This window comes from Vipera ursinii, assembly GCF_947247035.1.
Source record: "Vipera ursinii genome assembly, chromosome: 13".
Lineage (NCBI taxonomy): Eukaryota > Metazoa > Chordata > Lepidosauria > Squamata > Viperidae > Vipera > Vipera ursinii.
Genome location: NC_139526.1, coordinates 908,488 through 935,374, shown reverse-complemented (window position 1 = coordinate 935,374; position 26,887 = coordinate 908,488). Strand labels below are relative to the sequence as shown.

The following is a 26,887-nucleotide window of genomic DNA, read 5'->3' as shown; positions in this document are numbered from 1 at the left end:
GTCCCACCCCAAAAGAGCAAGGGTCCCAACTAAAAAATCCCCCAGGGACACTTTCGCTGACTTCACTCGTTCAGAAGAGCAGCGGTGGGCTCGGGATCTCGCTGCCTCCCAGCCTGGAACAGCAGAGGCAGCTTTGCAGCTCCCCTCCCCTCTTCATCCCCTCCCCTCCCCTCCTCAGAGGCAGAGGCGGGCCAATCATTGTCTTTCTCCTTACCTTGATGGTCCCCAGTTTGAAGTCTTCCCCGGAATCATTGTAAATTATGGAAACAAAGTCATTCCCCAAATGCCGTTTCTTGTCACAGCATTTTTTATCCGCATCTTTGGTGGGCATCAAAGTGGCAATATGGAAAATAGCTATAAAAGAAGGAGTGAGGAAAATGGCTGCAGACAGTTCAGACCTCAAGCAGCAAACAAAGGACCATCTGGAGACCACCACTTGGGCAGCCCCGGGGGATTTAGGTAGCTTGCTGGATGGAGAGCAGCCGCCTCACTCCACAAGTTCCATGCTTGGAGAAAAGGGCTGAGAAGCGGGAAAGGACTTTGCCCAGCAAAGATCTCTCTCGCTCAGTTGATCAGAAGGAAAAGCGAAGTTCTGCAGAATCTCCCCCAGCATCTCGAGGTCCAGGAGCCCAACAAGCCTCCTCCTCCTCTGAAGAGTTCCTCAGCTGGGACATCTGTTCGTTCATGCCAGCTCAAGGTAGATGCCAACATCTCTCCAGCAAATCACAGCGTGGAGGTGTGAAATAGAGCCTTGGTGGAGCAGTGGGCTAATGCCTCCTTAAGTAACACCAGCTGCCCGCAATTAGTGCAGGTTCGCATCCCACCAGGCTCAAGGTTGACTCAGCCTTCCATCCTTCCCAGGTAGGTAAAATGAGGACCCAGATTGTTGGGGGCAATTAAGCTGACTTTGTAATAATGCCGCTTGGGGTGTGTGTGTGAAAGCCCTAATAAGCAGGCATATACATAGAATGAAGGCTACTGCTAAGCTTGTAAGCCGCCCTGAGTCTTCGGAGAAGGGCGGGATATAAATGGAATTAAAATAAAAAATAAAAAATAAAATAAATGGCATCGCTGTGGCTGACCCCCTTCTAGAGGGAGTTGCTATGCTTCTTCGCTGCCTTGACTCCCACATCAATACAGTTACACTTTGCAAGGTTTGAATCCCGGACTCTTGGGTTCACATGCCCTTCATGCTTCAAAATAGCTCCCAAACAGCTCCAACATGGAGGTGGAGGTGAACGCAGGCGAGAAGCTGCCTCCCATACCTTGCATGATGTCGTCATGCCAGCAGTAGGTGAATTGTCCATCCTCTCCACACACGTCCAGACCGCCCAAATAAACCTTGTCTGGCTGGCAGTCCTTGAGCTCAATGAGTTTGCCCAGCCCAGTCAGGAACTCCGTGTACCTGTAGGAGCCGTGCTCATTGGACAGAATGGCGAGCTCGTTGCTGCTCTGCAGGACAAGGAGGAAAGCAGACGCTCACAGCAGAGCCAACGCAAGAGGAACCCAAGGCCACGTGACCGCAAGGGCCCCATTGTTTAGTATTTATTTCTGAAACCCTTAAGCACTTTCAGGATTAACTGTGTGCTCAACCGCAGCCAGGACTGTTCACGCGACTCCTGAGAGGAGAGTCTGTGAAGAGAGGCCTGTGGTGGAAGAGAGAGGTCCTCCTTCAATCCAGTTGGGCAACTGGTCCTTCCTTCCAAGAGGCCTCCTAAAAGCGACCAGCTCTTCCAAGGAGGTTCTGCCGACAGAAATGTGACTTAGGAACGTACTGTTACCAGACACGGCACGTACCTGTCCTTCTCCAACATACAAGACGGCAATCTTGTGAGTGTCGTATGGAGGGATCTGATCTAGAAGCTGGATGGAGTTCTCAAAGGTCTAAGGATTGAAGACAAGAGTGAGAGAAACACAGAGTCAAATTCACACTCCTGGGCCTTTTAAAATATTGGAACAAGGCGAGGTACAAGCGTCGTCATCTTGGGAGAGTTCCACTCACTGCTAAAGGCCTCCCGGGTATTTTTCACGGGAAAGCAGGCCACACACCTAGCAGCGCAACCCAACCGCTCGTCTGAACACGAGACCCCGTTTTTCGCCCTTCTTGCCATTCTCAGGAAGCAGGGAAGCCACATGGGTGTAATAATTCCAAAGCCCAGAATCCCCTTCCACAGATACAATCCCAGGAGTGCCGGAGGAGCAGACCGGGGGGGGGGGAGGGAGTCGGCCTGACCCCTCCATTGGCTAAAAAAGCAGCAGCTGCAAAAACCTCCCTGCCCTCCTGAGAGAGAGAAACAGGTTCAGCCTTTTTCCCTTCTTCCTCCTGTTTCAAATTGTGTCTTCTTAACCTGCTGCCGTTGCAGAGTGAGGTGACAATGCCACAAGAGAGTAAACTGTGCTCAGGAGCACGCACACGCAATGGTAATCTTGTGTGTGTGGTGGTATTTTGTTTCATTCTCTACAAAACCTGACCTGCCACGAAGTCACTGCAGACAGGATGGGTGCCAAAGAGACCCAATTCTCTAACTGTCCCACCTGGACAGAAGCGAAGAAGCGAAGCGTCCCGAGGCGTCTCTTCCCCGCTTAGACTCAGTCTAAGCAAAGCGCACTAGGGGATGGAGCATTACTCACAGGGAAGCATTTCTGGGCCCAGAGTGTGAAATTGGGAACACTCACCTTCCAAAGTGGAGCGTTTTCCACTTCTTGGGCCCAGCCTGTCGATCTGGAAATTACATTTTGGCAACACTCTCTACACCCCCGCCACCCCCCACTCTCTTTAGCGACATTTATTGGTGCCATTATTTCACATATTTAATATAACATGCCCCCCCTGCCAAGTTCTGCTGTGCTGCTTCATTGTGGCAGCAGGAGGCTGTGTGTGTGTGTGTGTGTGTGTGTGTGTGTGTGTGTTCCTGGGAGGGATGCTGGAAAGGCAGGCCAAGAGTTTGGACTCCTAGCAGGAGGAAAGGTCATCTCAGCTGCCCAGCTACAGCCTCTGCATTGAGTAGCAGTGAGACAGAAACCTAAACGAATTTATTTATATCCTACTTTGACTTTGACAAATAACTCAGGGTGCTGAACGCAGCTAATTCCCCTTCCTCCTCATTTCCCCACAACCTCTTGTGAGGTGGGATGGGCTCAGAGAGGGACTCTCTCTCTCACCCAGCCAGTTTTAACACCTAAACCAAGACTAGAACTCACCATCTCCTGGTGATTGACTCAGTCATGCAACCAGCTTTCACGCCTAAGACAGGACTAGAACTCACCACCTTCCGTTTTCTAGCCTGACGCCTTAACCACTAGGGTTTCCTTCCTGAGCAGGGGGTTGGACTAGAAGATCTCCAAGATCCCTTCCAACTCTAGTACTGTTGTTGTTGTTGTTGTTATAGATCATCACAAATAAATCTTATCTATGTGATCACTAAGAGTCAGCAATAATTTAATGGTACAAAATCAATCAATGAGTCAAACACAACACGCTCAAGCTTACCTCATTTGGCAGTAAAAGAGGCTTGTTGGATTCATCACCAAAGAAAGGAGAATGATACAACTGCAGGAACACAAAGCTGAAGGGGGGGGGAGAGAAAACCTGTTTAGCTGCATCGGAATTATTTATTTATTTATTTATTTTATTACATTTATATACCGCCCTTTCCCGAAGGACTCAGGGCGGTTTACAGGGTAATTAAAAAACCAAGATACAAAAGTTACAAACAAATTTTAATTGAAGGTTTCTGGAATAAAGCTAGTCCCCGATTTACAGCAGTTCGTTTAGAGCAGGGCTTTTCAACCGGTGGTATGCGTACCACTGGTGGTACGCGAGCACGTGGCTGGTGGTACACGGCGTCGCCTTCCTCCCCCCTCCTCCCCCCGCATGGCGGACTCCTCAGCCTTCCTTCCTTCTGAGGTCGGTAAAATGAGGACCCAAGTTGTTGGGGACATTAGGCCGACTCTATAAACCGCTTAGAGAGGGCTGTAAAAGCTCTGTAAAGCGGTAGATAAGGCGAAGGGCTATTGGGATTAAGGCCTTCATATCGCTGTTCACTTATGGAAAATACAATAATCAGCACTGAACACTTCTATGTGAAAAAGGAAACGTCGTTTCTGGTGGTCTGCTCAAAACATTGCAAAGACCACGAAAAAGGACAATGAGATGGCGACCACCAATTTTCAGACTGTAAATCACATGAGCCTGTCTCCTGAGAGGAGGAGAAAGAAAAACACCTGGTTGTTCAGCAATTTCTCAGCTATTCTTCCTGGCATTTAGTCTTGACGCCCTGTTATTATGGCCGGATCAGGTTACGAGCCCCCCCCCAGCTCTGAATGCCCCCAGGGGGAGCAGGCCTGGCCAAAGGAGACCGAGGGGGCCTTCAGCTCTCCAGGAAGTGGCTGGCCCTCCTTACCAATGCTAAAGGAGGAGGAGGAGGAGGAGGAGGCGGCTTTGGGTTCTGCAGGCATTTCATTTGGGACTCGCGGTTCGGAGCTATTGTTTCTTCAGCATCCACGGCTTTCTAAAGCGCATCATCTACAAGTGCATGTGGGCTGTGACTGAACCAAAGCAAACTGAAACTTAAGATTTTGGTTTGGACTGATCCGTCCGCCCACCCACGCACGGAAGCCCAGGCTTTTCCAAGATGGTTCCACTCGTTTCAGGAGCTGCTGTTCATTCACACCGCTGTCTCGTGCACTCCTCTAAGTTCTGTCCTAGATTCCGGGAGAAGAGGCCAGCATTTCCGCCGCCAACGGCCCTCACCTTGGGTTGATGCCGGGAACCTTCCCTGCGTTGGAGGCAGTTGCTGCCCTTCCCTTGAAGGGCTCTCTCTCCATCCTTTTGCCCCGCCTGGAGGGGGCCGAGTCCGAGATGGTGTATCCCCGGGGGCGGTGGCCGGTTGGGGAGCGGGGGGGAGAGGCAGGGCCCCCCACAGCCAGCCTCATCTCTCCAGGGCCCTGGTCCTCTCCCCCCTTCGCCAGCCAGCCCCCGGCGGCCTCTCCTTCCAGGTGCCCAGACTGAGACTTGGATTTGCCTTCGCTGCTGAGCTTCTGGGCCAGCTCTTCGCTGCCCGGATCCTTCAGGACTTCCTGGAGAGTCTGAAGCTCTGGGGAGGAGCTGGACTTGCTGAGGGTCTGGGAAGGCTGGAACGAGAGGGCTTCGAAGGCCCGGCTGTCCTCCAGGTTCCTGGCCCTTTCGATCGGAATGCCAACAGCGACCAGGCCTTCTGCTTTGGCCGCCTTCTCCTCTTGACTAGAAGTCGACAAGGACTGCCGGGGGGAGAAACAGACACCTGCTTAGGGAGGGCTCTGCAGAACAATCCCAGCCCCGGAAGCCACCCCCTTCTGGCCAGCACCGGCAACCTCGACCAGGCCGCCTCCCTGCTCTCTAACCCAAAGCCAGGCTCTCAAAACCGGCAATCGCAGGGGCGGCTCTAGTTGTGCCACATGCAGGCAGAAGCACTGATGTTGGCCCCTTATCCATTACAGCCGCCCGGGCAAACAGCAGCTGACCTGCCTCTACCCAGCCAGGGGAGCAAAGGGAGCTGGCCATTTTTCTAGGCCATTCGTTTCACTGACAAAATATTCTTATCATTAGGATGTTCCTGCCAACAGGCACCCAAAACCTGCGTTCCAAATTGTGCCTTCCAAGATGGCAAAACCGACCTGTTCCGTTGAGGAAAGGAAAATGACTACATTTATTAGTAATTGGAAATCCCTTACGTACTTTTTGCGGAAGTGGGGGAAAAAGAACTTGCGATTTATGGGATTGACAATTACAAAGGGCAGACGATGGAAAGAAGGGAATTATCATGTAATCCTAGCGAGAGAACCTAGAATAGAAATGCATTTATAACCATTGCCAAGAAGAGTAGACGCCCATTTTTTTTTATCATTTGTCTTTCCTTCTTTTCTTTCTTGTCTATTTACTATTTTTCTTTCTACAGAGTTTAAGGTGATTTATTCCACCCCCTGAAATTTCCTGACAATGAGAACAATTACCGTATATACTTGAGTATAAGCCGACTCGAGTATAAGCCGAGACCCCTAATTTTACCCCAAAAAACCTGGAAAAAGTTATTGACTCAAGTATAAGCCGAGGCTGGGAAATGCAGCAGCTGGAGGCTGGATCCCCCGAAAGACGTCTCTACTGAGATGAGAGAACAGGGTGGCAAGCCGCCGAGAGAATGGGGCGGTGGAGTGCTCCGCCGAGAGAATGGGGCGGCTTGCTGTTCTCTCGGTGCAGCACGGCAGAGGCTGGATCTCGCGAAAGAAGTCTCCGCCGAGAAAATGGGCGCTGAGACGAGAGAATGAGGCGTTGGAGCGCTCCGCGTAGTATGGGGCGGTGGACAAGCTTCCTGGGCAGCTGAGAGAAGGGGGCGGCAGAGGCTGGATCCCCCGAAAGAAGTCTTCGCCGAGAAAATGGGCGCTGAGACGAGAGAATGAGGCGTTGGAGCGCTCCGCGAAGTATGGGGCGGTGGGCAAGCTTCCACCGCCCCATACTTCGCAGAGCGCTCCACCGCCTCATTCTCTCGCTCAGCGGAGACTTCTTTCGGGGGGCGGCAGAGGCTGGATCCCCCGAAAGAAGTCTTCGCCGAGAAAATGGGCGCTGAGACGCGAAGTATGGGGCGGTGGACAAGCTTCCTGGGCAGCTGAGAGAAGGGGGCGGCAGAGGCTGGATCCCCCGAAAGAAGTCTTCGCCGAGAAAATGGGCGCTGAGACGCGAAGTATGGGGCGGTGGACAAGCTTCCTGGGCAGCTGAGAGAAGGGGGCGGCAGAGGCTGGATCCCCCGAAAGAAGTCTTCGCCAAGAAAATGGGCGCTGAGACGCGAAGTATGGGGCGGTGGACAAGCTTCCTGAGCAGCTGAGAGAAGGGGGCGGCAGAGGCTGGATCCCCCGAAAGAAGTCTTCGCCGAGAAAATGGGCGCTGAGACGCGAAGTATGGGGAGGTGGACAAGCTTCCTGAGCAGTTGAGAGAAGGGGGCGGCAGAGGCTGGATCCCCCGAAAGAAGTCTTCGCCGAGAAAATGGGCGCTGAGACGCGAAGTATGGGGCGGTGGACAAGCTTCCTGGGCGGGGAAGAAGGGGGCGGCAGAGGCTGGATCCCCCGAAAGAAGTCTTCGCCGAGAAAATGGGCGCTGAGACGCGAAGTATGGGGCGGTGGACAAGCTTCCTGAGCAGCTGAGAGAAGGGGGCGGCAGAGGCTGGATCCCCCGAAAGAAGTCTTCGCCGAGAAAATGGGCGCTGAGACGCGAAGTATGGGGCGGTGGACAAGCTTCCTGGGCGGGGAAGAAGGGGGCGGCAGAGGCTGGATCCCCCGAAAGAAGTCTTCGCCGAGAAAATGGGCGCTGAGACGCGAAGTATGGGGCGGTGGACAAGCTTCCTGGGCGGGGAAGAAGGGGGCGGCAGAGGCTGGATCCCCCGAAAGAAGTCTTCGCCGAGAAAATGGGCGCTGAGACGCGAAGTATGGGGCGGTGGACAAGCTTCCTGAGCAGCTGAGAGAAGGGGGCGGCAGAGGCTGGATCCCCCGAAAGAAGTCTTCGCCGAGAAAATGGGCGCTGAGACGCGAAGTATGGGGCGGTGGACAAGCTTCCTGGGCGGGGAAGAAGGGGGCGGCAGAGGCTTGCAGGGCTGGCAGAGGTGGCGGCAGTCCAGCGTTGTTTCTCCCCCTCGTGCGTGCGTGTGTGTGTGTCAGACCCACGGGAATGGCTGGTAGGGAAGCGGCATTCCGGCATTCCCCCCCTTCCTGTGTGTTGGGCCCACGGGGCTTGACACACAGAGAAACGCAAATGCCGGACTGCCGCCACCTTTACTAGCCATTCCTGCGGGTCTGACACACACACACACACACACACCCCGTGGGCCCGACACACAGGAAGGGGGGAATGCCGGAATGCCGCTTCCCTACCAGCCATTCCCGTGGGTCTGACACACACACGCATGCACGAGGGGGAGAAACAACGCTGGACTGCCGCCACCTCTGCCAGCCCTGCAAGCCTCTGCCGCCCCTTCTCTCCGCTGCCTGTTCCGAACGAAGGGACAGTTCTTTTTTTTGTTCACTGGAGTATAAGCCGAAGTGGATTTTTTCAGCCCAAAAAGTGGGCTGAAAAATTTGGCTTATACTCAAGTATATACGGTAATCAATGGAACAGCTTGCCTCCTGGAGTCGTGGGTACCCCCATCACTGGAGCTTTTCAAGAAAAGGTTGAATAACCATTGGTCCAGGATGGAATAGGGTTTACATCTCAAGCAGGGGGTTGTACTAGAAGACCTCCAAGATCCCTCCCGACTCTTTTATTCTACGTTCAATAGCAACATCTCCTTTCAAGGAGCAATTCTACCTGCCCCATGACGACGATTCATACTGCAGTCCATTCAGTTATCTGACTAGAACTTGCAAATTCCCCTGAAGCTCTGCCTCTCAAGGACATCCCAGCTCTTGATGGACCTCTTCCAATCAGGAAGCACCTTGAGCGGCTCTGCCCGATGGCCAGACAGGGCAGGAAGGAGCCGTCTTACCCGACAATAGGCTCCTCGGCCCAGTCTCTCCTCACTCGGGCCTTGCCCCAAACACAGCGGTTCGAAGTCTTCAATCTCTTGAGACTCAGGGCGGAACTCCACTCCTTTCCGCTCTGCATCTGGGGGGCTGCCTTCTTCTAATACAACTGCAGATTCTGTCAAGACACAAAGAGCAAGAAATGACAGGTGGAGGAATATTTTCTGAGAGCCTCTCTTCCTGCAACTCTGGTGTTTTGCAAAGTGCCTCGCTTCCAATTCACCAGGCTGCTGTTTTTTTCAAACAAAAATTAGAACAACCTAGTCTTTTTCAACCTTGGCAACTTCAACTCTGGACTACAGTTCCCAGAATTGCCCAGCCTGTTCCTCCTACAAAGGAACGACTGCAGTAGACCAAGTGAGGAATGCATAATCCAATGTTTTTAACAACAACTTTGCCCAAAGTATATCACATATGGAACCTTGTTATGATACATATGCACAGCAGTCCCATTCCAGAGGCGATACTGTTTTCCCAGTATCGGTGAGGCCCAGAAAGGGCGGCTTGCCTAGGATCACGTTCAGCTGCTTCATTCAGGGCCCAACGGGAGGCAGACAAAGAAGCTCATGAGTTCCCACACAGTTCTTGAGTGTTTTGCTCTTTTCTTGCAATATGCAGAGGTGTGGACAGAAACCAAGATTTCTACACAAACCTTATTAAGATGTCACTAGGTGCCGACAATACTGAACCCTCAAATCAACCCTGTAGGTCACGGGGTGGGGTGGGGGGCTTTGTGGCCTGGATTACATTGGTTGGAGGATGGGGTGCTGGGCAGGTCCAAAGACAGTTTCTTTTTTAAGGTAATTTTTAAAACATATTTTTCTACCTATAAAATAAGTTAACAGAATCAGCATGAGAGGAAAAAACCCACTAGCCTTACGGACATTGGCTGAAATTCAGTGTAGTGTATTTCAGAATAGTTATTTCAGATTTAGCGTTACAACCAGCCATCCTTTGCTAATGGGCCGTTCAAGCAGAAGTTTTGGCCAACTTCACAAATGCCCAATTAGAATCCCTGCTTTTTAGCAAATGGTTTATTTATCGTATACTTCCATCACATTTTCATACACTTGATAATGAAGTATAGCTGGGGCCGGTGACAAGGTAATGGGAAGGATAAGGCAGGTTTTGCCCTAATTTTCTGATATTATTTTGAAGTAGCAGCTAGAGTTTGAAAAAGGCTTCCCAGGGATCTGAGCATCCCACGGACAGGACGGCGTGCGCTGTGCACCCTCGGGGGCTGCTTTTGCACTGAATAATGCCTCCCTTCCAACTCTTTAGTTCACATCTGAGCCCCCTTCTATACCAAGGCGGTATTTAAAACCCAAACCCCTCACCCCTTAAAGGATGCAAATATACCTGCCCAGGAAATGCTCCTGCGCAACCCTCCTGGGGGGCTGGTCAGGCCCATGAGGCCGCTGGGGAGGGAAAACCAAGGAAGGAGCTACATCAAAAGGGAAGAGAGGAGAGACGGACAGACAGACAATATGGAGGAAAAAAATAACTGCAACAACAAATGTATGTGTAAAAGCCCAGGCTCAGAAGCAGAGATGGATGAATAAGACATCTGAACTTTCTAATGTTTTCTGCACTGGATGATTTAGAAAAGAGAAAGGGGTGTGTGTGTGAATTTATACACTATTAAATATCTTTCTCTAATAGAGGCATCTTTCAAGATTTTCACTATAAATTGTAATTTCCTGCTAAGAAAGTTAATTTTCCACCATTTCAGTCTTATCAATTATGTAGCTTTTATCATTCAGAATTCTAAATTTACTCCTCTCTGAACTCACTGAATCCTGAAAGGACTGTTACCCTTGTTTGAGAATTAGTTCCTAAATAGGCGCTTAATGCTTAAATTAAATACCGAGTTGTAGTTATCATTATGTGAGGTAGCCAATTCGTGAATATGCAAAAATCCAAGGATGTTAGTAGGTAAATTGTGACTTTTAAAACATTTCATAACACTATCATTTAGCATGAACTCAGTTTTGGCAAAACAGTTTTTAAAAGATTTGTGGAACTTAAAATCAATTTCATTTAACCTCACAGAATGTAAAAATTATTATACTGCACTGAAAGTACAAATCTATACCTGATTCATTGCAATTGAGTTTTAACTTGGTCACTTTTTCTGAACTTGTTTTGATTATATTTTTTCTGAAGCCTTTTCTACTATATTATTAACATAGATGTGCACACGGACACATTTACGCAGTTTCCTAGTTACATATTATTTTTTAAAAGGCAAGCAGAAAAATACATTTTCATATGTATATTTTGTATATATTTGAGAAAACAATTTTTTCTCAAATGCAATGTGTTTTTACATACTGTATTTACTTCACTTAATGTATTGGTGTGTAATTTCACACACACATTATTGGATCTTATCTGATGGAAAATCTGCATCTTTGTGTCTGGAAAAGTATCTATAGCAAAACATGCAGCATTCCCATGTTTTGAATAGTAAAGTAAATACAATGAAAGCAATAAACTTTTCACACAAAAATTGTTAGTGTCAATTTTATATGTTAAATTTAAATTTACCGACAAAGAATTAAAGGGAGACTATGTCAATTTTATATAATTTGTAATCATCATTATCTTTCTGAGCAGATCTATAGCTCTAAAGTTGTTTTAAAAATTAGAGTATTCAGCAGTGAAAAGAAAAAGTACTGTAAAAATATAAATTCATAAATCTGATAAATTAATTAAAGAATGCAAAGGAAGTATAAACGTAAGCAGACAACTGAGTGAAGTAAACTTTAATTAAAGTCTGAAAGTTTGGCTCCTGTAACTCTCATCCATCACAATCTGCCATAAAGGCTTTCAGGAAAGGGTGGACAAAACGAGAAGAATGCCGCTCTTCCACACTGGCCCCTACAGTGAAAAGTCCATTAGCAATCATCCCTTTGTGGAAAAGAGGAAAGCTGAAGCAGCATCTCCGCCAAAGAAATCCAACCGTCTCCCTTAGCCAACCTCAGTGTTGGGCCCAAAAAATCGGGAGCACGCATTTATCTATCTATCTATCTATCTATCTATCTATCTATCTATCTATCTATCTATCATCTATCTATCTATTTATTTATTTATTATTTATTTTTGGGACTTATAGGCCGCCCTATCTCCCAAAGGACTCAGGGCGGCTTACAACAATAAAAACAACAATACAAAAATTAAAAAACGAATTCAATAACAGCCCCAAAATAAATTAACTACAGTTAAAAATTAAAACATATTTAAAAACCCATCATCAATCCAGGTCAGCCTGATGGAAGAGAAAGGTTTTGAGGTCGCGGCGAAAGGACCGGAGGTCCGGGGCCATCCGAAGCTCAAGGGGAAGCTGGTTCCAAAGGGCTGGTGCTCCCACAGAGAAGGCCCTCCCCCTGGGGGTCGCCAGCCGACATTGTCTGGCCGACGGCACCCTGAGGAGGCCCTCTCTGTGTGAGCGCACTGGGCGATGGGAAGTCGTCCCCGGTAGCATTAAGTTCCAGATTTATTGTTTGTGCCTTTGCACAAGAATCTCGACACTAAACTGGCGCTAGGGAAGAGTTAACACACTTCAAGGGGGGCCTGTGGGAACACAAGGACTCCAGAGCGGATCCTTTCTTGGCTCCACACCCAGCCTCTGCCTCTTCTGCTGCACCGGGGCTGAGATATTTTACCTCCGCCCCACCAGATGGGAACTGGGGGATGCGGAGCCAGCTTAGCGATGGCGGCAAGGAGAGCAGGCGTATGGAAGTTACAGGCTCATCCTGCGCTGGGCGTAATTTCTCAAGCTGCTTTGAGATGACTGTCACCGTCCAGAAGGCAGACCGAGAGTCTTGTCGTCTTCTTCAGACGGGAGCATCGGAACCACCGAGTCCTCCACCAGATGAGAAACTAGAGGCTGCTCTGGCCAACAGATTTCAAGCTCAAGCCCGTGCACCACACGGAGAACATGTTCACCGAAAGTCTGGAGATTTTATTTTTCCATGTCGGAAGCAGCAAAGGATCGCTGACATCACTGTTGCTGGAGGCACGCCCAGTTGGGGCTTCCTTTTGTTGCCCGTCGAAGGGGTGTCCGTTAATCTACTCGTGGTCACCCACTTTTGAACTCCTGGGTCAGCAGGAGCTGGAGCACGAGAGCAAGCCTTGTTCTGCGGCTGAGCCCAGAGTGGAAACGGAGGTTAGTGACAGCTGCGATGCCTGGGCTGAGCCTGGGTGTCCCAAGAGGTCGCCAAGTTGCCTCGGAGACGGACGCAGCTGTCTGGCAGCATCCAGGGGACCCGGAGGAGGAGCTGACAAGCAAAGCACAATGGCAGGAGGACGGGTGGAAGGCAGGCTGAGCCCTTTCTGGTTCCTGAGGCCCAAACATCTCTTCCATTTCTGAGGGCAACTCTTTCCCGCAGGCCTTGCTCCCAGTAGCAGCCCAACACAAACACGAATGGGCCTATCCAGAGAGGATGGGACTGGCGTCTCTAATGCAGAGTTTCTCAACCTCAGCAAGTTTAAGAATTGTGGACTGCTGGCTACAAATGCTAGCTGGGCGTTTTGCTTTGAAACCACAGACTGGTGTGTCTTAGAAGATCAAGACCTGAACGTATACACGGATGCCGTACTCTCTTATATCAAAACGTGCACAGCGTGACAACAGAAAAGTGCATTAGAGTCTATGGGAATCGCAAACCCTGGATGACTGCAGAGGTACAAACACGCCCGAGAGCCCGGGATCCTGCCTTTAAGGCAGGGGACAGGGACACAAACAGAGAGGCCGGGGCAAATCTCAGAAGAGGCATTAGGATGGCGAAACAGCAATATAAACACAAGGTGGAGAATCACCTAGCAGACAACAATCCAAAGCAAGTGTGGCAGGAACTGCAGCACCTAACCAACCACAAGGGCAATGCAAGGAACACGGTTAATACCGATGCCACGTTGGCAGAGGAGCTGAGTATCTTCTTCGCTTGCTACAAGGTGAAAAGACCAGATCCCGTAGCCTCTGCTGGCCAGCCTTCTGATTTTCAGCAACTCACCCTATTTGAAGACCAAGTGAGAACTTTATTGAAGGCTGTGAATCGCAGCAAAGCCGCAGGCCCAGATGGGGTGCTGGGGATAGTGGTTAAGAACTGTGCCGACCAATTAGCAGGGGTCCTGACAAGGATCTTTAACATCTCTTTGCAAACCACACGTATACCATCATGCTTGAAAGCCTGTTGCATTAATGTCTGTAGTCATGAAATGCTTCGAAAGACTGGTTCTCCAACACCTTAGGACATGCCTCCCACCGGACTTCGACAAACATCAATTTACCTACAGGGGGAACAGGTTGACAGACGATGCCATAGCTACTGCTCTACACTCTGTAGCAAGCCATCTTGAGAAACCTGGAAGCTATGTCAGGATGCTTTTCATTGATTACAGCTCGGCTTTCAACACCATTTTGCCGAGCACTCTCATTGAGAAGCTGACTGAGTCGAATTTTTCCCCCTCCATCTGCAATTGGATTCAAGACTTTCTCAGGGACCAGCTACAAACAGTGAGGGCCGGGTCTGTTTTATCCACCCCCCTGAAGCTTTGCACCGGCTCGCCACAGGGCTGCGTGCTTAGCCCCTACCTGTACTCATTGTACACATACAATTGTGTATCGTCCGACCCATCTACTGCGATAATTAAGTTCGCAGATGATACCACCGTAGTGGGTCTTATTATAGGTGGAGATGAAACAGCATACAGGGGGGAGGTACAAAAACTATCCATATGGTGTTTAAAGAACAACTTGCACCTGAACATTGGCAAGATGAAAGAGATGGTGTTAGACTTCCAGAGGAAAAGAGAGGAACATGCCCCACTTTACATGGGGGGTTTTGCTGTGTGGAGAGTTTCCTCCTTTAAATTTCTGGGAGTCTACCTCTGTGAAGATCTGACCTGGAAAGTTAATACAACCCAGGTGGCCAGAAAGGCCCAACAGAGACTCCACTTTCTCAGGGTCTTGCGGAAGAACAGGGTAGAACAACGGCTAATGACCCTCTTTTACTGGTCTACTATAGAGAGCGTCCTCTCGTATGGTATTGTGGTCTGGTATGCTGGTCTGACAGCCGTGGACAGGAAAGTATTACGGAGGGTGGTGAGCACAGCACAAGACATCGTGGGCTGTTCTGACACCACTGGATGACCTCGCCAGGACCCGCTGCCTTGGAAGAGTGAGGACAATCCTCAGGGATGACTCACACCCTGGACGGTATCTCTTTACTCTCCTACCATTGGGTAAGAGATACAGGAGTATAGCCAGCCGTACCAACAGGCTGAAAAACAGCTTCTATCCCTGGGCTGTCAAGCTCTTGAACAGGACGTAATTTTATAAACTTTATGTATGATTGACTTGCGAGGCCAGTGTGTTGTGCAATTAGCTCACATGGCGTAACAAGATGGTGGATTTGTTGTCACTGTGAATTGTGAGGGGGCGCACAAAGGGAGGCTTAGCCAATCTCAATGTATACATGGTTGTACTTTGACAATAAACGTTCATTCATTCAAACCCTCCTCTAATGGGTTGGCAATAACAACAGTCACAATTAATTGTTGCTGAACACACTGGATTAAGCGTGTGCAAAAAGCACAAAAGATCAATTGTAGTGCAGAGCTTATTTCTCGGATGGCAAAAATGGAAGATGTGACTACAACAGGCCCCTCAGTAAAGATCTGGCAGTAGAGGTAAAGCTTCAAAATTTGCCTTCACAAAATGGAGACAGCAGAGTGAATCAGCATCCTAAGGTAGGGATTTTCTTCCACAGTGGTGCAACTTTCTGAAGAGAGACTAGTGAGCCCTTAACTCCAAGAATTTTGTGTAAAATTATTCAGTAACCACATTAGAAGGGGAACCATTCTACATGCCACCATTGTGGCAGAGTCAGAATTACTGCAGAGCAAAATGTAAGCACTGTTGCCTCTTGTTCCAAAGCAATTACGACCAGCAAAGCAATTACAGATAGTCCTCAACTTATGACTGAAGATGTGAGCTCTCTTCCTGAGCCTGCCAAAGTCATCCTGTCTGCAGAGGGGAGCCACACTCCTCCTGAAGATCCGAGCTGCCTTCCGTGCACAGAGGAGGAGTGATATCCTCCTGCAGGGTTAATAACAGATGGTTTAAGCTCCACTTCTGCATCCTCCGGCAGGCAGCTCTTTCAACCAGCCCCTAAAGGGAAGAGGGAGCTGAAATCCAAGCAGAGGCCGTGCAGTCGGTTAAGGAGCACGGGGTGCCTCTGGGCCCTGGGGCAGGCCCTGGGAAGCCTGGCGCTGCCCACCTGTGAGTGCCTCTCCCCCAGGGGCTGAAAACCTTGCTTGGATTTTAGCAGGGGGGATTTTCAACTCATGAGCAAAGCCACCCACCCTGTGCTCTTTACCAGACTCAGGTCATTTAATCCACGCATCACTTAATGACTGCAACATGAGTGCCAAAACTGCAGTTGTTGAGCAAAGCAGTCATGTGACTTCTTGCTTACTAACCATTTCGCTAAATGACTGAAATTCCGGGCCCAGTTGTGGCCATTAAGTATGAACTACCTGTACAACGAAAGATAGAGGGCAAGAGAAGAAGGGGACGACAGAGAAGGAGGTGGCTGGATGGAGTCACTGAAGCAGGAGGCGTGAGCTTAAATGGACTCCAGAAGATGGTAGAGGACAGGAAGGCCTGGAGGAACGTGGTCCATGGGTCAGACACACAACTCTCCAAGAACCACACAGCTGCACCACAGACTGAAGCCGGAGTCAGCCAAGGCAGAAGCAAGCGCCAGCTGGGCAATTCAATATGCTTCCCACAGAACGTCTTGTTCTAATCTGCATCCAGCTGAAGAATACAACTGTCCTCATCTGCCTGGCTAGACATAATGTAGATTTGAGTTCCATTTTGGGGGAGTAGCAAGAAAGATCTGCTACTGTTTACGGCCCACAAAACAAGTCAACATATGGATCCACATCTACTGAGTTTACATTTTTATCCTGCATTTCTACATTAAAGGCCGGTACTTATTCAGTATGTGTTTTGGATGGCTTTTTTAACAGAGACTTTCAACCCGATTATTCACAGACTGTCCTGAATAGAACCTGGTCTTTTAGGAAGACTGAGGCCGTTTCCAAGTTTTCTGTGCAAAACAACTCCTGCGAAGTGAAGTCAGCTTGGGAGAACTGGGAAGCTCATGCTTCCTGTGGGCACCACCGGGGTGGCCCCGCAGGGCTCCCGAGCTTGGCCTCACCTGTGTTGGAGCGCTGCAGGAGAGACGGCTTGGCCGTTCCCGTGGACAAGCTGGAGGAGGGGACCGAGAGAGACTTGTACAGGGCCGTCTCACGATGCTCCTTGAAGCGCTCGGCTGCCATCAGGGCGTTGGAGAGCTCCTGCAGGGGCATGTTGTTGATATCCGAAGAGAAGGGGCTCAGGGGATTTTCCAGGCTCATCAGCCAACTGGTGTTCCCTAAGGAAAGAGAAGGACGTAGCTAAGGAGAGCCCCATCAAGCTGAGCAGCCTCATCTGGGAGGAGGAGGACAAAACTCCCTTCTGAGGCTTTTCCCCAGAAGCTTCTTTTGATACAGCTGAACGGTTTGGACCCATCTGCCCCAGGAATCTCCAGACACCCCAACTCGGCCAATTGCTAGACTGGCTGAAATCCAGCTCCTCACAGAATCCGAATTATCCAGCCCTAATCAAGTCTGACTGAAGTTTGCCCTTCTAGGAACTCTTCTTTCCCAGCCTAGCTCCAGACTGGATCCCTTTGGAAGTGCCAGCAGGATCACCTTCTGTTCTCCACCACCCTCTGGAACACAAATGTCAGCAGAGTCCCCAAATGGAGAGCACCCCCCCATCTCCCCATTCCCTTGGCACTCCCAGCGCTAGTTACCTTAGTGCACCTACCTGTCGGCCTCCGCACGGATATTTCTGCCCAGCCTTGAGTGAGGAGGGGGACATAAGCAGCCAGATTAGCCTTCTCAGTTTGGGGAGCAGGAGCAGGAGAGCTTGGGGGCCCCTGGGCTCCTGGGCTGGCTGAGAAGTGAGAGGCAGAGCTGTCCAGAGCACCAACCCGCAAAGCATGGCCTCCTGCGCAAGAGGGGAAGTCACAGAGCTGCATCTGATTTCAAGCTCAATCGAAGCATCGGAGGAGCAACCCAGAAGGGACAAGTCCAGCCTGGGCAACTAAAGGAGAAGCAGGAGGCCCCTTTCTTTTCTTTTTTTTAATCCCATTTATATCCCGCCCTTCTCCGAAGACTCAGGGCGGCTTACAATTTAAAGCACAAATCAATATGCTTAGCAATAGCCTTCAGGCACGGGGACCCTCCTCCCGGCCATTCCAGGAGCGCAGACAAGGCCCAGCCGCCAGCCCACTCTGCAGAATGCTTCCTGTTCTTCTCCCCTCTAGACACCGGTCCCAGGGCAGAAGGGAGGAGGAAAGTGGCGCCTGTGAGCCCCGGGTGCACCACCAGGTTCAAGGAAGGGCGGCTTACAATTTAAAGCACAAATCAATATGCTTAGCAATAGCCTTCATTCTATGTATATGCCTGCTTATTAGGGCTTTTGCCCCCCCCCCAGCGGCATTATTACAAAGTCAGCTTATTGCCCCCAACAATTTCCTGAGATGTGGAGTTAAAAATACATCCACAATTGTGCTTGTGCCTTTCTCTGCCAGTACAGCAGGTGGACGTGTTCCGTTCAGTCTAGCCCTCTTTCGAAGCAAGCCACACACCCTGCCAGGCACGGGGACCCTCCTCCCAGCCATTCCAGGAGCGCAGACAAGGCCCAGCCGCCAGCCCACTCTGCAGAATGCTTCCTGTTCTTCTCCCCTCTAGACACCGGTCCCAGGGCAGAAGGGAGGAGGAAAGTTGCGCCTGTGAGCCCCGGGTGCACCACCAGGTTCAAGGAAGGCCGGGCTTTGCTCTTTGCATCCCCTCCGGGGCTCCACCCAGACCGTCTGGCGGAAGACTTGCCTCCAAAGCCCAGGAGTCTCGCCGTGCCCCGGTTAAGGCAGACTTGGCAACAGACTCTGAAGCTGGGTTCATGCAGCTCAGTTTAACCAGGTGAAAAAGGGTTGTGGAATTTGAGGCTTAGCGTATCATATGAACACAGCTACTGACTTAGCATGTTGATTTTCTTGGGAACAACAGGCCAGGCAGACACCCCAATGTAGCTTTTGATAACGAGATTTAACATGTTGTGAGTTCCAGCTGATAAAACACATTCATCCTATTTAGGACAGGGATAGGCAACCTGGTTCCTTTCAGACATTCTGGACTACAACTCCCATCAGTCATAATCACTTGCTACTTTGAGTGGGTTTTAATGGGAGTTGTAGTCTAAAAGTCACTACACCATTGAACTTTAGCTCCTAGTTTCCAGGCAGGAGGCAAAGTCCTTCCGTGCCGTTGGCCTTTTGGAGGGCTGCCAGCCTTCGGGCGCTGGGAATTCTTGGCCCTCAGACAAATCCAGGTTCTCCTCCAGGAAGTGGCCCTTCCTGGACTCACCGGATGCTCAGCCAGAAGAATCGGAAAACCAAAGCCTGACAAGGCTAATGGGATAATCAGGAGATCGGGGTTCAACCCCAACACTTTCAGTTTTAGTTATTTCACCGCAGGATATCCTTAGATCAGACATCGGGACTGTTTTGCCATTGCCGGCAACGGGGTGCAGCTTCGGGCGGCAGTTTGGCACCCCTGCCTTAGATGGACGGAGGCTCCCAGCTCAAGCAACCACCTTATTCTTTTACCTGATTAACAGCCTCAATTCCAAGTATATTTTCCTGCCCCTAAACTCATTCGTCTGTTTCAGAGAGACTCTGGGAGGCTCCTTACCTGACATGGACCTGACTCGGTTGCGGGTTCGAACCACCTGTGGGCCAGCCTGAGATTCGAGCTTCGCCGGGGCCTCCTTGGACTGCCTCACTTGCAAGCTGTGATCTGAGCTGGGGATCAGAAACAGGAGACTCTTTCCGCTTGAACCTTAACATGGAGCCTTTACAGGAAGGAGCTGGAGCTCGACTCCAGCCTGGCAAGGCAGGGGGGCTCTGGGCTTCTGACCCCCGGACTCCAGCTGGCGTGCAACTTGGGAGTCCTCCTAGGAGCAGGCGGCAGCCATGGCTGGGGGTCTACTTTGCACAGGTTCATCTGGTGCACCAACTGTGCTTCTTCCCGGACTGGGAGGCCTCGCTCATGGGCACCCATGCCTTGATCTCCTCTGGTTTGGACTGCTGCAAGGCATTCTCTGTGGGGCTGCCCTTGAAGACCACCCAGAAACTATAGCTGTTCTAGAATGTGGTGCTGCATGCAGTGATGGGTGCCCCTCCATTTGCCCATGTAACACCTTTACTGCGTGAACTGCACTGCCTCCCTTTTTCCTTATGAATGCAACTCCAAGCGCTGGTTATTACCTTTATAGCCCCCCATGGCATTCGGCCAGGTTGTCTGCCAGACGGCTTTTCCCTAAGGACATCTACCCGTCCTACCAGACCAGATTGGGTGGGCACACGCCTAATCCTTTTCCTTAAACACGGCCTCTAATGGGGTCAAGGAAGCGGAAAGACACACACACACACACACACACACCCCTGAAGTTCAAGAGGCCTCCATTCTCCCAAAAGGCCCTTGAGACCTGGCTTTTCCTGGCACTAAACTAGGGTGAGAACTGGTGAGAGGACTTGGTGATGGACTGCATGGGAAAGTTTAACTTTGGTGCCAGGTTGATGCACGTATATAATAAGGGTATAGTAATGTTGTTTTGATGATTGGTTGGTTGGGAGGGAGGGAGGGAGGGATTCCCAGTTCACGCCTTGGAAAGTCAGTCTAGTGGCCAACTAGCAACTGCCAGACGGAACAGGACACGCAGGGCAAGATGGACTCAGGGCTTATGCGGAGAATATGCTTCCTATGTCCATGTCTGACAGAACATTTGCTGGGCAGTGGCATCAATGACAAGCACATTTGTTTGCCTGTGATGTAACACGACGTTTTAAGCATAAAGCACATAACTAACATTGGTAAATTTGTTTACAGACCATTTGCTTTTGTTACGCTATTGTGAAGAGGCCCATAAGGGTGGCAGAACATCCTGGAGAACTACCAAGACTGATGACCTTTAATCCTGCAGAACAGATCGTTCTCCACCCCTGCCTTGAGATTTGGACTACTTTTATATGGTTGCAAACCAGCCGTTCTCAGCCTTGCTGCCTGGGGAATTCTGGGAGTTGAAGTCCACACATCCTATTGATCTAAACAATGCCACTGCTTAAAAGCTAGACAAAAACTCCACCTTCTCTTGCTGTTGTAACCTTTTGTCATTCATTTTCTGTCCCTCTTACTTTAGAAGGGCCTGAGAAGCGAGCGAGCTGTAGGCAGCTTACCTGGACTCTGCGCCCTTGTGGAACTCTCCGTGGTCAAGGCCCAGGAGGGACCTGGTCCCCGTCCCAACACTCGTAGTGATTGTAACAAGCTTGTTACCCACTAGCCACGTCTTGGTCCTCCCTCCAGCCAAGAGGAACTCGCCCACCGGAGACCTAAAAGCCCCCAGGAAACACGGATGAAGGCGCTCTCAAAGCCTCTCTGAACAGGGAGACTTCGACATCCATTTCAACTTTCCCAGAGAAGCCTTCTGAATCCCACTCCCGCCTCCGGAAGGAAAAATGCAGAGTGAAGGAATCAAAGCGCCACGATTCTCCACTGATCCTCCGTCCTCCCTGAGCAAAGCATCTCTTCCGGCATCCTTCCCGACCTGGGCCGCTGATAATCAGAGGGAAGCGCCAGCCCCAGCACTTAGCGCCCCGAGCCCCTCCCCTGGCAAGAGCCACAGGCGGACCCCCACCTTTTGGGCACAGCGGTGAAGTTGGAAAAGACGTAGCGGGCCATCATGTCGAGACAGGTCTCGGTGAGCTCCCAGTGGAGGCTCTTCAGGCTGTCGTCGGCCTGAGCCACGGAGTTCTCGTCGGCAGAGCCCAGGCTGGAGCTGGTGATGGAGGTTTGTATCCGGCTAGGGAAGGAGGGCAGAGGGAAGGTTAGAATTTGGAAGAACAAATCTCCCGAGGGAGAAGTCCCCCAGATCCTGTTAAGCATGCAGCAGGCTGAGTTGTGGGCAAAGAGGTCCGGCTCTGGGACGGTCTGAACTGACAGGCCTCACGCTGGCTTGGGCAGCCCGGAGGTCAAGGGCCAGGAAGCAGGGGGGGGGCGTTCGTCTCCTCCCAGGAGCAGCTCCGGCTTCGCGGTCTCCGGAGCAGGGCCTGGCCGGACGGCATCCCATAGTCACTGGCAAGACCCAGCTGCGGGTCCTTTTCAGGACTTTCCTTTGTCTATGAACAGCAAGGGGTCTATAGCAGCTGACTCAGGATTAAACCAGATAATTATGTATTAAAAATGATTTTAGCTTGAAAAAGAAAAAGCTAAAGGAACCAAACTGCAATGCCTCAGAAAAATGGAAACAGAAAGGTTCCCACTGATTCAAAGGTTGGAACAGGAAAATTTCTTTCTCTCCCAGTTACAGACAACCTGGGGAGGGGGGGAGGGGGCTGCAAATTGCCTTCTCTTCCCCCAGCGCTAAACCCACCCCAGGAACCCCGCAAGCCCCCCCCCCGACGGCTTCCCTGGTCGAGGTGGGTTTGAACCGGCCTCTCCCCATTCCCAGACTCCTCTCTGAACTGCTCAAGTCCACGGAGTCTGGTATTTGGGGAAAACCTTATATTTAATATCAATATTAAGTATTTAATGATAAGTGTTAATTAAAAACATTAGCTTAATAGTCAATAGTGTACAAGTAGTCCTCGACTTAAGAACACAGCTAAGCCCAATATTTTCATTGCTAAGTGAGACATCTGTTAAGTGGGTTTTGCCCCATTCTATGACCCTTCTTGCCGGTTGTTAAATGAATCACTACAGTTGTTAAGTGAACGACGTGGCAGTTAAGTGAATCTGGCCTCCCCCCTTTTTTTTTTTTTAATTCCATTTATATCCCGCCCTTCTCCGAAGACTCAGGGCGGCTTACAAGCTTAGCAGTAGCCTTCATTCTATGTATATGCCTGCTTATTAGGGCTTTCACACACACCCCAAGCGGCATTATTACAAAGTCAGCTTATTGCCCCCAACAATCTGGGTCCTCATTTTACCTACCTCGGAAGGATGGAAGGCTGAGTCAACCTTGAGCCTGGTGGGATGCGAACCTGCACTAATTGCAGGCAGCTGGTGTTACTTAAGGAGGCATTAGCCCACTGCTCCACCAAGGCTTTGACATTGCTTATCAGAAGGTCATAAAAGGGGATCACTTGATCCTCGGAAAATGCGACCGTCATAAATATGAGTCAGTTGCCGAGAATCTTGAGTTTTGCCTACATGCCTGTGGGGAGGCTGCAGCGGTCAAAAGTGTGAAAACCAATCCAAAGTCATTTTTTTCAGTGCTGTTGTAACTTTGAATGATCAGTAAACTAACGGTTGTAAGTTGAGGACTCCCTGTAATATTAACATTAATTAGACTATGATTAAATTTCATATAAAATATTTAATAAATAAGGAGTACTTCAATTTCTTTCTTTCTTTCTTTACTAAACGTACATGCCGCCATCTCACTCTGAGAAGCCACTCTGGGCTGAAACGGAAAGCCGGGTCCCGGTCCCGCCCGCTCTGCGGCCACGGCGGGGCTCCCCCGTTCGCTTTGGGAAGGGAGCTGCAACAGGCCAGCCGAAGCCCGAGTGTCCGGCCCGAAAGGAAAGGCCCGGCCAAGCCAGGGGGGCCCGCAGGGTCTGCCCCAAACGCAAAGAGGGCGGCTGCCGCATCAAAAGCATCGCCCTGTTCTGGCTGCCATTTTGAATTATTTCACCCTACCCTGCGGGAGCCCCCACCTCAACAGACCATCATCCCGTGTCCCCCCTCAAGCGGAATTATTTCGCAACCAGGTTCTGAAGGTGCAGGACTTTGTTCAAGGCACTTCAGTTTCCACATCTGAGTCCCGCAGCCTGGTTTCTTGTTGGCTCTTTGGTTCCTGAGCATTGTTGCCTGCAGGGAACACAAGACCCCCCCCCCAAAAAAAACCGCCTTCTCCTCCAATACTTTTTTTCTTTTTCAGTTAACTGGGAGAAAGCCCGTGAGTTTCCATCTCTGGGATGGGGGCCTCTGCAATTACTCTCTTGCTAAAGCAGAGAAAGCAAGGACGGCCCCAAATGTCCCCAAAGCTGCTGAATTTAGGAGACCAACACTGAGGATCATGTTCCAGTTCACCAGTCACTGGGATCCACCTTTGCACAGCTGGTCCTTCCCCACCCAGCTGCTGAAGGGCAGCCCTGCCAGACACAACTGAGAAGCCAGCGCAGACAAAGCTTTGATGCCTAAGACGAGATTTTGTTCACCAAACAGGGAGGCTCACAAATCCCACCTTTCCTTCCCTTCCTCACAACTGGTTAGTGATACAATTAAGCAGCACCAATTATGATTATCTTCCAAACTAGTGTCAAATCTGGACTGAGGGGAATCAGGATTAGTTCTGACAAGGCTGGGTAACCTGAATGAACATAATGCTTTGTGGAAAGTCAGGGTGAGGGTGAGCCTTCAGCTAGCGGGGAACAAATCTCTAAGTTTCTAAGCTGAGCGAATTTTTCTTTCAGCAAGTGTTGCATTTGCCTTGGGTATGAAAGAGATGCATTCTGGATGCCTTCCTTGTTTTAAATTGCTTAAACCAAACACGGAGCTACAGAAGATTGTAAGATGGTAAACGTGAACTGTTCGTTCTCAAAAGATCTCAAGCTCCACGTCCCCATTTCCACCCCGTCCCGTATCTGCACAGGTTTTGAACCACGATACTACGAAGCACAGAGCCAGCAAAAACAGGATGCTTTCATTTGGGCCTGGAACAGCCACAGTTTGAAAGGGTTAAGCCAGAAGCAACCGCAACCTGTCATGCCCTAAGAAATGGGGTGGGGTGGGGCGGATATCTAGGCCAAGCAGCAGCATGGTCTCTTCAAACCAAACCAAGGCAAACCGAACTCAGACCGTTATCCTAAAACATGCAACAACATGCTTGCAAAGCTAGCGTGGAGGTGGGCATCAAGAAGCCAAGCAGGAGTCCCAACATGCACAGTCCCCAGCCCCATCGACACAGTCAAGAGACCCCCTTGCTCTTCACCCTCCTCCTCCCCTGTCCAAGCGTCACTACCTGTGGGCTGCATGGTCAGACACACTGATGCTGCGGGAGCGGAAGGCATCAACGGCCGAGGGATCCTTCAGGGCTTTCACAGGAGGAGACTGGTTCGAGTTTGGCCTGGCATTTTTGGCTACTTTAAAGCTACTAAGGGCAAAGCAGCATCAGAACCAAAGAGGCATGATTGCACAGGAAGGAAATCATTGGAAGGACGGGATGTGAAAGGCCACAAAAGCCCCAGAAGACGATGGGAGAAAAGAAAGGAAAAGAAGAAAAAACAGAAGAATAAGGCCAAAAAAAGGAGGGAAGGGAATTAAAAAACAGGAAAAACTTAACAGTATGAACATTTTAAACACAAAAACCAACAAGCCCGTTTTGCTCCAGACTGCTCGCTGTTACCCCCAACCCAACCCAAAACAGAACACAACCAACCACACACAGCCAGATGAAATTAGCGCAACTTAACACAAAGGCAGATCGGAAGGGGGCAGCTGGAAGGTTAGGGTGTGTTGGAGAAGGAAGCTCCTTACGCAGCCGAGTGGGCAGAGCCAGGACCGGAGACCTCAAGGTGCCTCGCACTACACTGTCCCAAGTGACCCACAAAGTCACGAGGCTGCAACGATGCCCTCCTCTCCACCGGAACACCAACTCCAGGGCTGAACCAGGACAATCCCAGGACTGAGGAGGAGAGTTACTGTATTTTTCCTACCACCGAACAAGATTGTTTCATTTCAAAGCAAGCAAGTTTCCTCGAGTGGGAATCACTCTAGTCTAGACTCTAACAAGAAGACCACCTGAGAAAGACACCAGGAGCTGGGAGAACGCATTTCTTACCAGGCAGGCAAACACATTCTTCTCTCTCGCGCCTGAACCGCTTCTACGAAGACATACCGAGTCTGACTATAATTTATTAATATATTGGGGATTTCTAGTTTAGAAGTAGGTTGTAAGAACCATTAATCTCTAATCAAGAGATTCTCTCCTTTGGAGAAGAACAGATTTTTTGGAAATAGTTTGTGGAGACTCTACCCAATTTCAACCTGAACTGACAAATCAACAATATCCCAACTTGATGAGAATAAAATATTCAGTCAAGTTAGTGGTGACATAGCCACAGCAAAAAAGGGAAATGGTGCCCACGAGTTAAGACTGATTCAAGACATTTCAATTATTGTGACTTAACCTGACTCATACGATGCAAAAGGGTGACCCTGCCCGTTTGGCATCTCATTCTGATGGATGTCAGTACTGGGAGAAAAGCGAAGACGCCCCTAGAGCACCTCAGCAACCTTAAGATGTGGGGGAAACAGAGAAGGTTCTCACCAAGAAGGGTGGCCTTCAGCAGAAAGGGAGGCAGCCTGGAACTGGAGCAGGCTTGCCCATTCAGGCCGTACTTCCCTTCGAAAGGCCTGCCACAGCCACCGTCAAGCCACAGCCAGCGGGCAAAGGGAGGCCCTCCTTGTAGAAGCCGCTTTTAACTGCTGTCAGGGCAAGAGAAGAGCCTCTTCTGCCCTTAAGCCAACTTACTTCTTTGGTCTCTCGTTCAGACTGGTACTCCGAGCCCGGAAACTGTCTTTCTCTGGGGTGTCATCGAAGGAGAGGAGGATGTTTGACCGCAAACCCTGTCCAAAGGAGAAGGAGGGGAGTGCCTGAGGGGACCCACGAGGTTCTCTACCCCAGATGAGTCTCACTGCAACGCCCCCCCCCAAGGGGACCTGGTGCCAGCCCTACAAGGTAGACCGGATGAGGGCACCGTGGCCACGTACCAAGGGCTGTTTGGACTGCAATAGCCAGAAGAACCAAATCCCGCAAATCGGACTGAGCTTCCCCCTCCCTCCCTCCCTCCCTCAGGTGAATGAGGGAGGCTCACCTGAGGGGTCGACTCGAGTTCCTTTCTTGGAATAGGCTCAAGACCCTCTTATCTGTCCCTTGCCCTGTAGCCCCTCTCCCTCCCGTCCTTCAGGCCGTTCCCTCTGTCCTCTACCCAACCGGGGAATGGCCGGATCGAGCCCCAAAGTCAACTTAAGCAAAGTTTCCCCAGCTTCACTTGGTCCTCACTAACTACGAGGTAAAGTCACTCTGACAACACCCCCCCCCCGCAACAAACGCCACTGAGGTTGCGGCAGCGTCTGCGGGCTGGGAGACCCGTCCTGGGCGCCGGCAACCCCGTTTCTGAAAGCTGCCAGGATTGAGAAACGGCTGCAGTAGATGGAC

The 26,887-nt window shown here is 50.4% G+C and overlaps 1 protein-coding gene across 3 annotated transcripts in view; it reads right to left on the bottom strand.

Moving 5' to 3' along the window:
- TSC2 (TSC complex subunit 2) overlaps window positions 1-26,887 on the bottom strand; it is a 53,385-nt gene that overhangs the window by 2,560 nt on the left and 23,938 nt on the right. For 2 of the 3 annotated variants that reach the window (XM_083372982.1, XM_083372984.1), the window contains 13 exons: window positions 26,201-26,295; window positions 24,689-24,820; window positions 21,362-21,526; window positions 20,904-21,056; window positions 19,360-19,469; window positions 17,432-17,614; window positions 16,779-16,994; window positions 8,508-8,662; window positions 4,754-5,259; window positions 3,491-3,566; window positions 1,798-1,884; window positions 1,266-1,452; window positions 215-354 (listed from right to left, as the gene is read on the bottom strand). In XM_083372982.1, the coding sequence (XP_083229108.1) occupies window positions 215-354; window positions 1,266-1,452; window positions 1,798-1,884; window positions 3,491-3,566; window positions 4,754-5,259; window positions 8,508-8,662; window positions 16,779-16,994; window positions 17,432-17,614; window positions 19,360-19,469; window positions 20,904-21,056; window positions 21,362-21,526; window positions 24,689-24,820; window positions 26,201-26,295 (2,205 nt within the window). The remainder of the gene's footprint in view (window positions 1-214; window positions 355-1,265; window positions 1,453-1,797; window positions 1,885-3,490; window positions 3,567-4,753; window positions 5,260-8,507; window positions 8,663-16,778; window positions 16,995-17,431; window positions 17,615-19,359; window positions 19,470-20,903; window positions 21,057-21,361; window positions 21,527-24,688; window positions 24,821-26,200; window positions 26,296-26,887) is intronic. The other variant, XM_083372983.1, reaches the window with a different exon arrangement.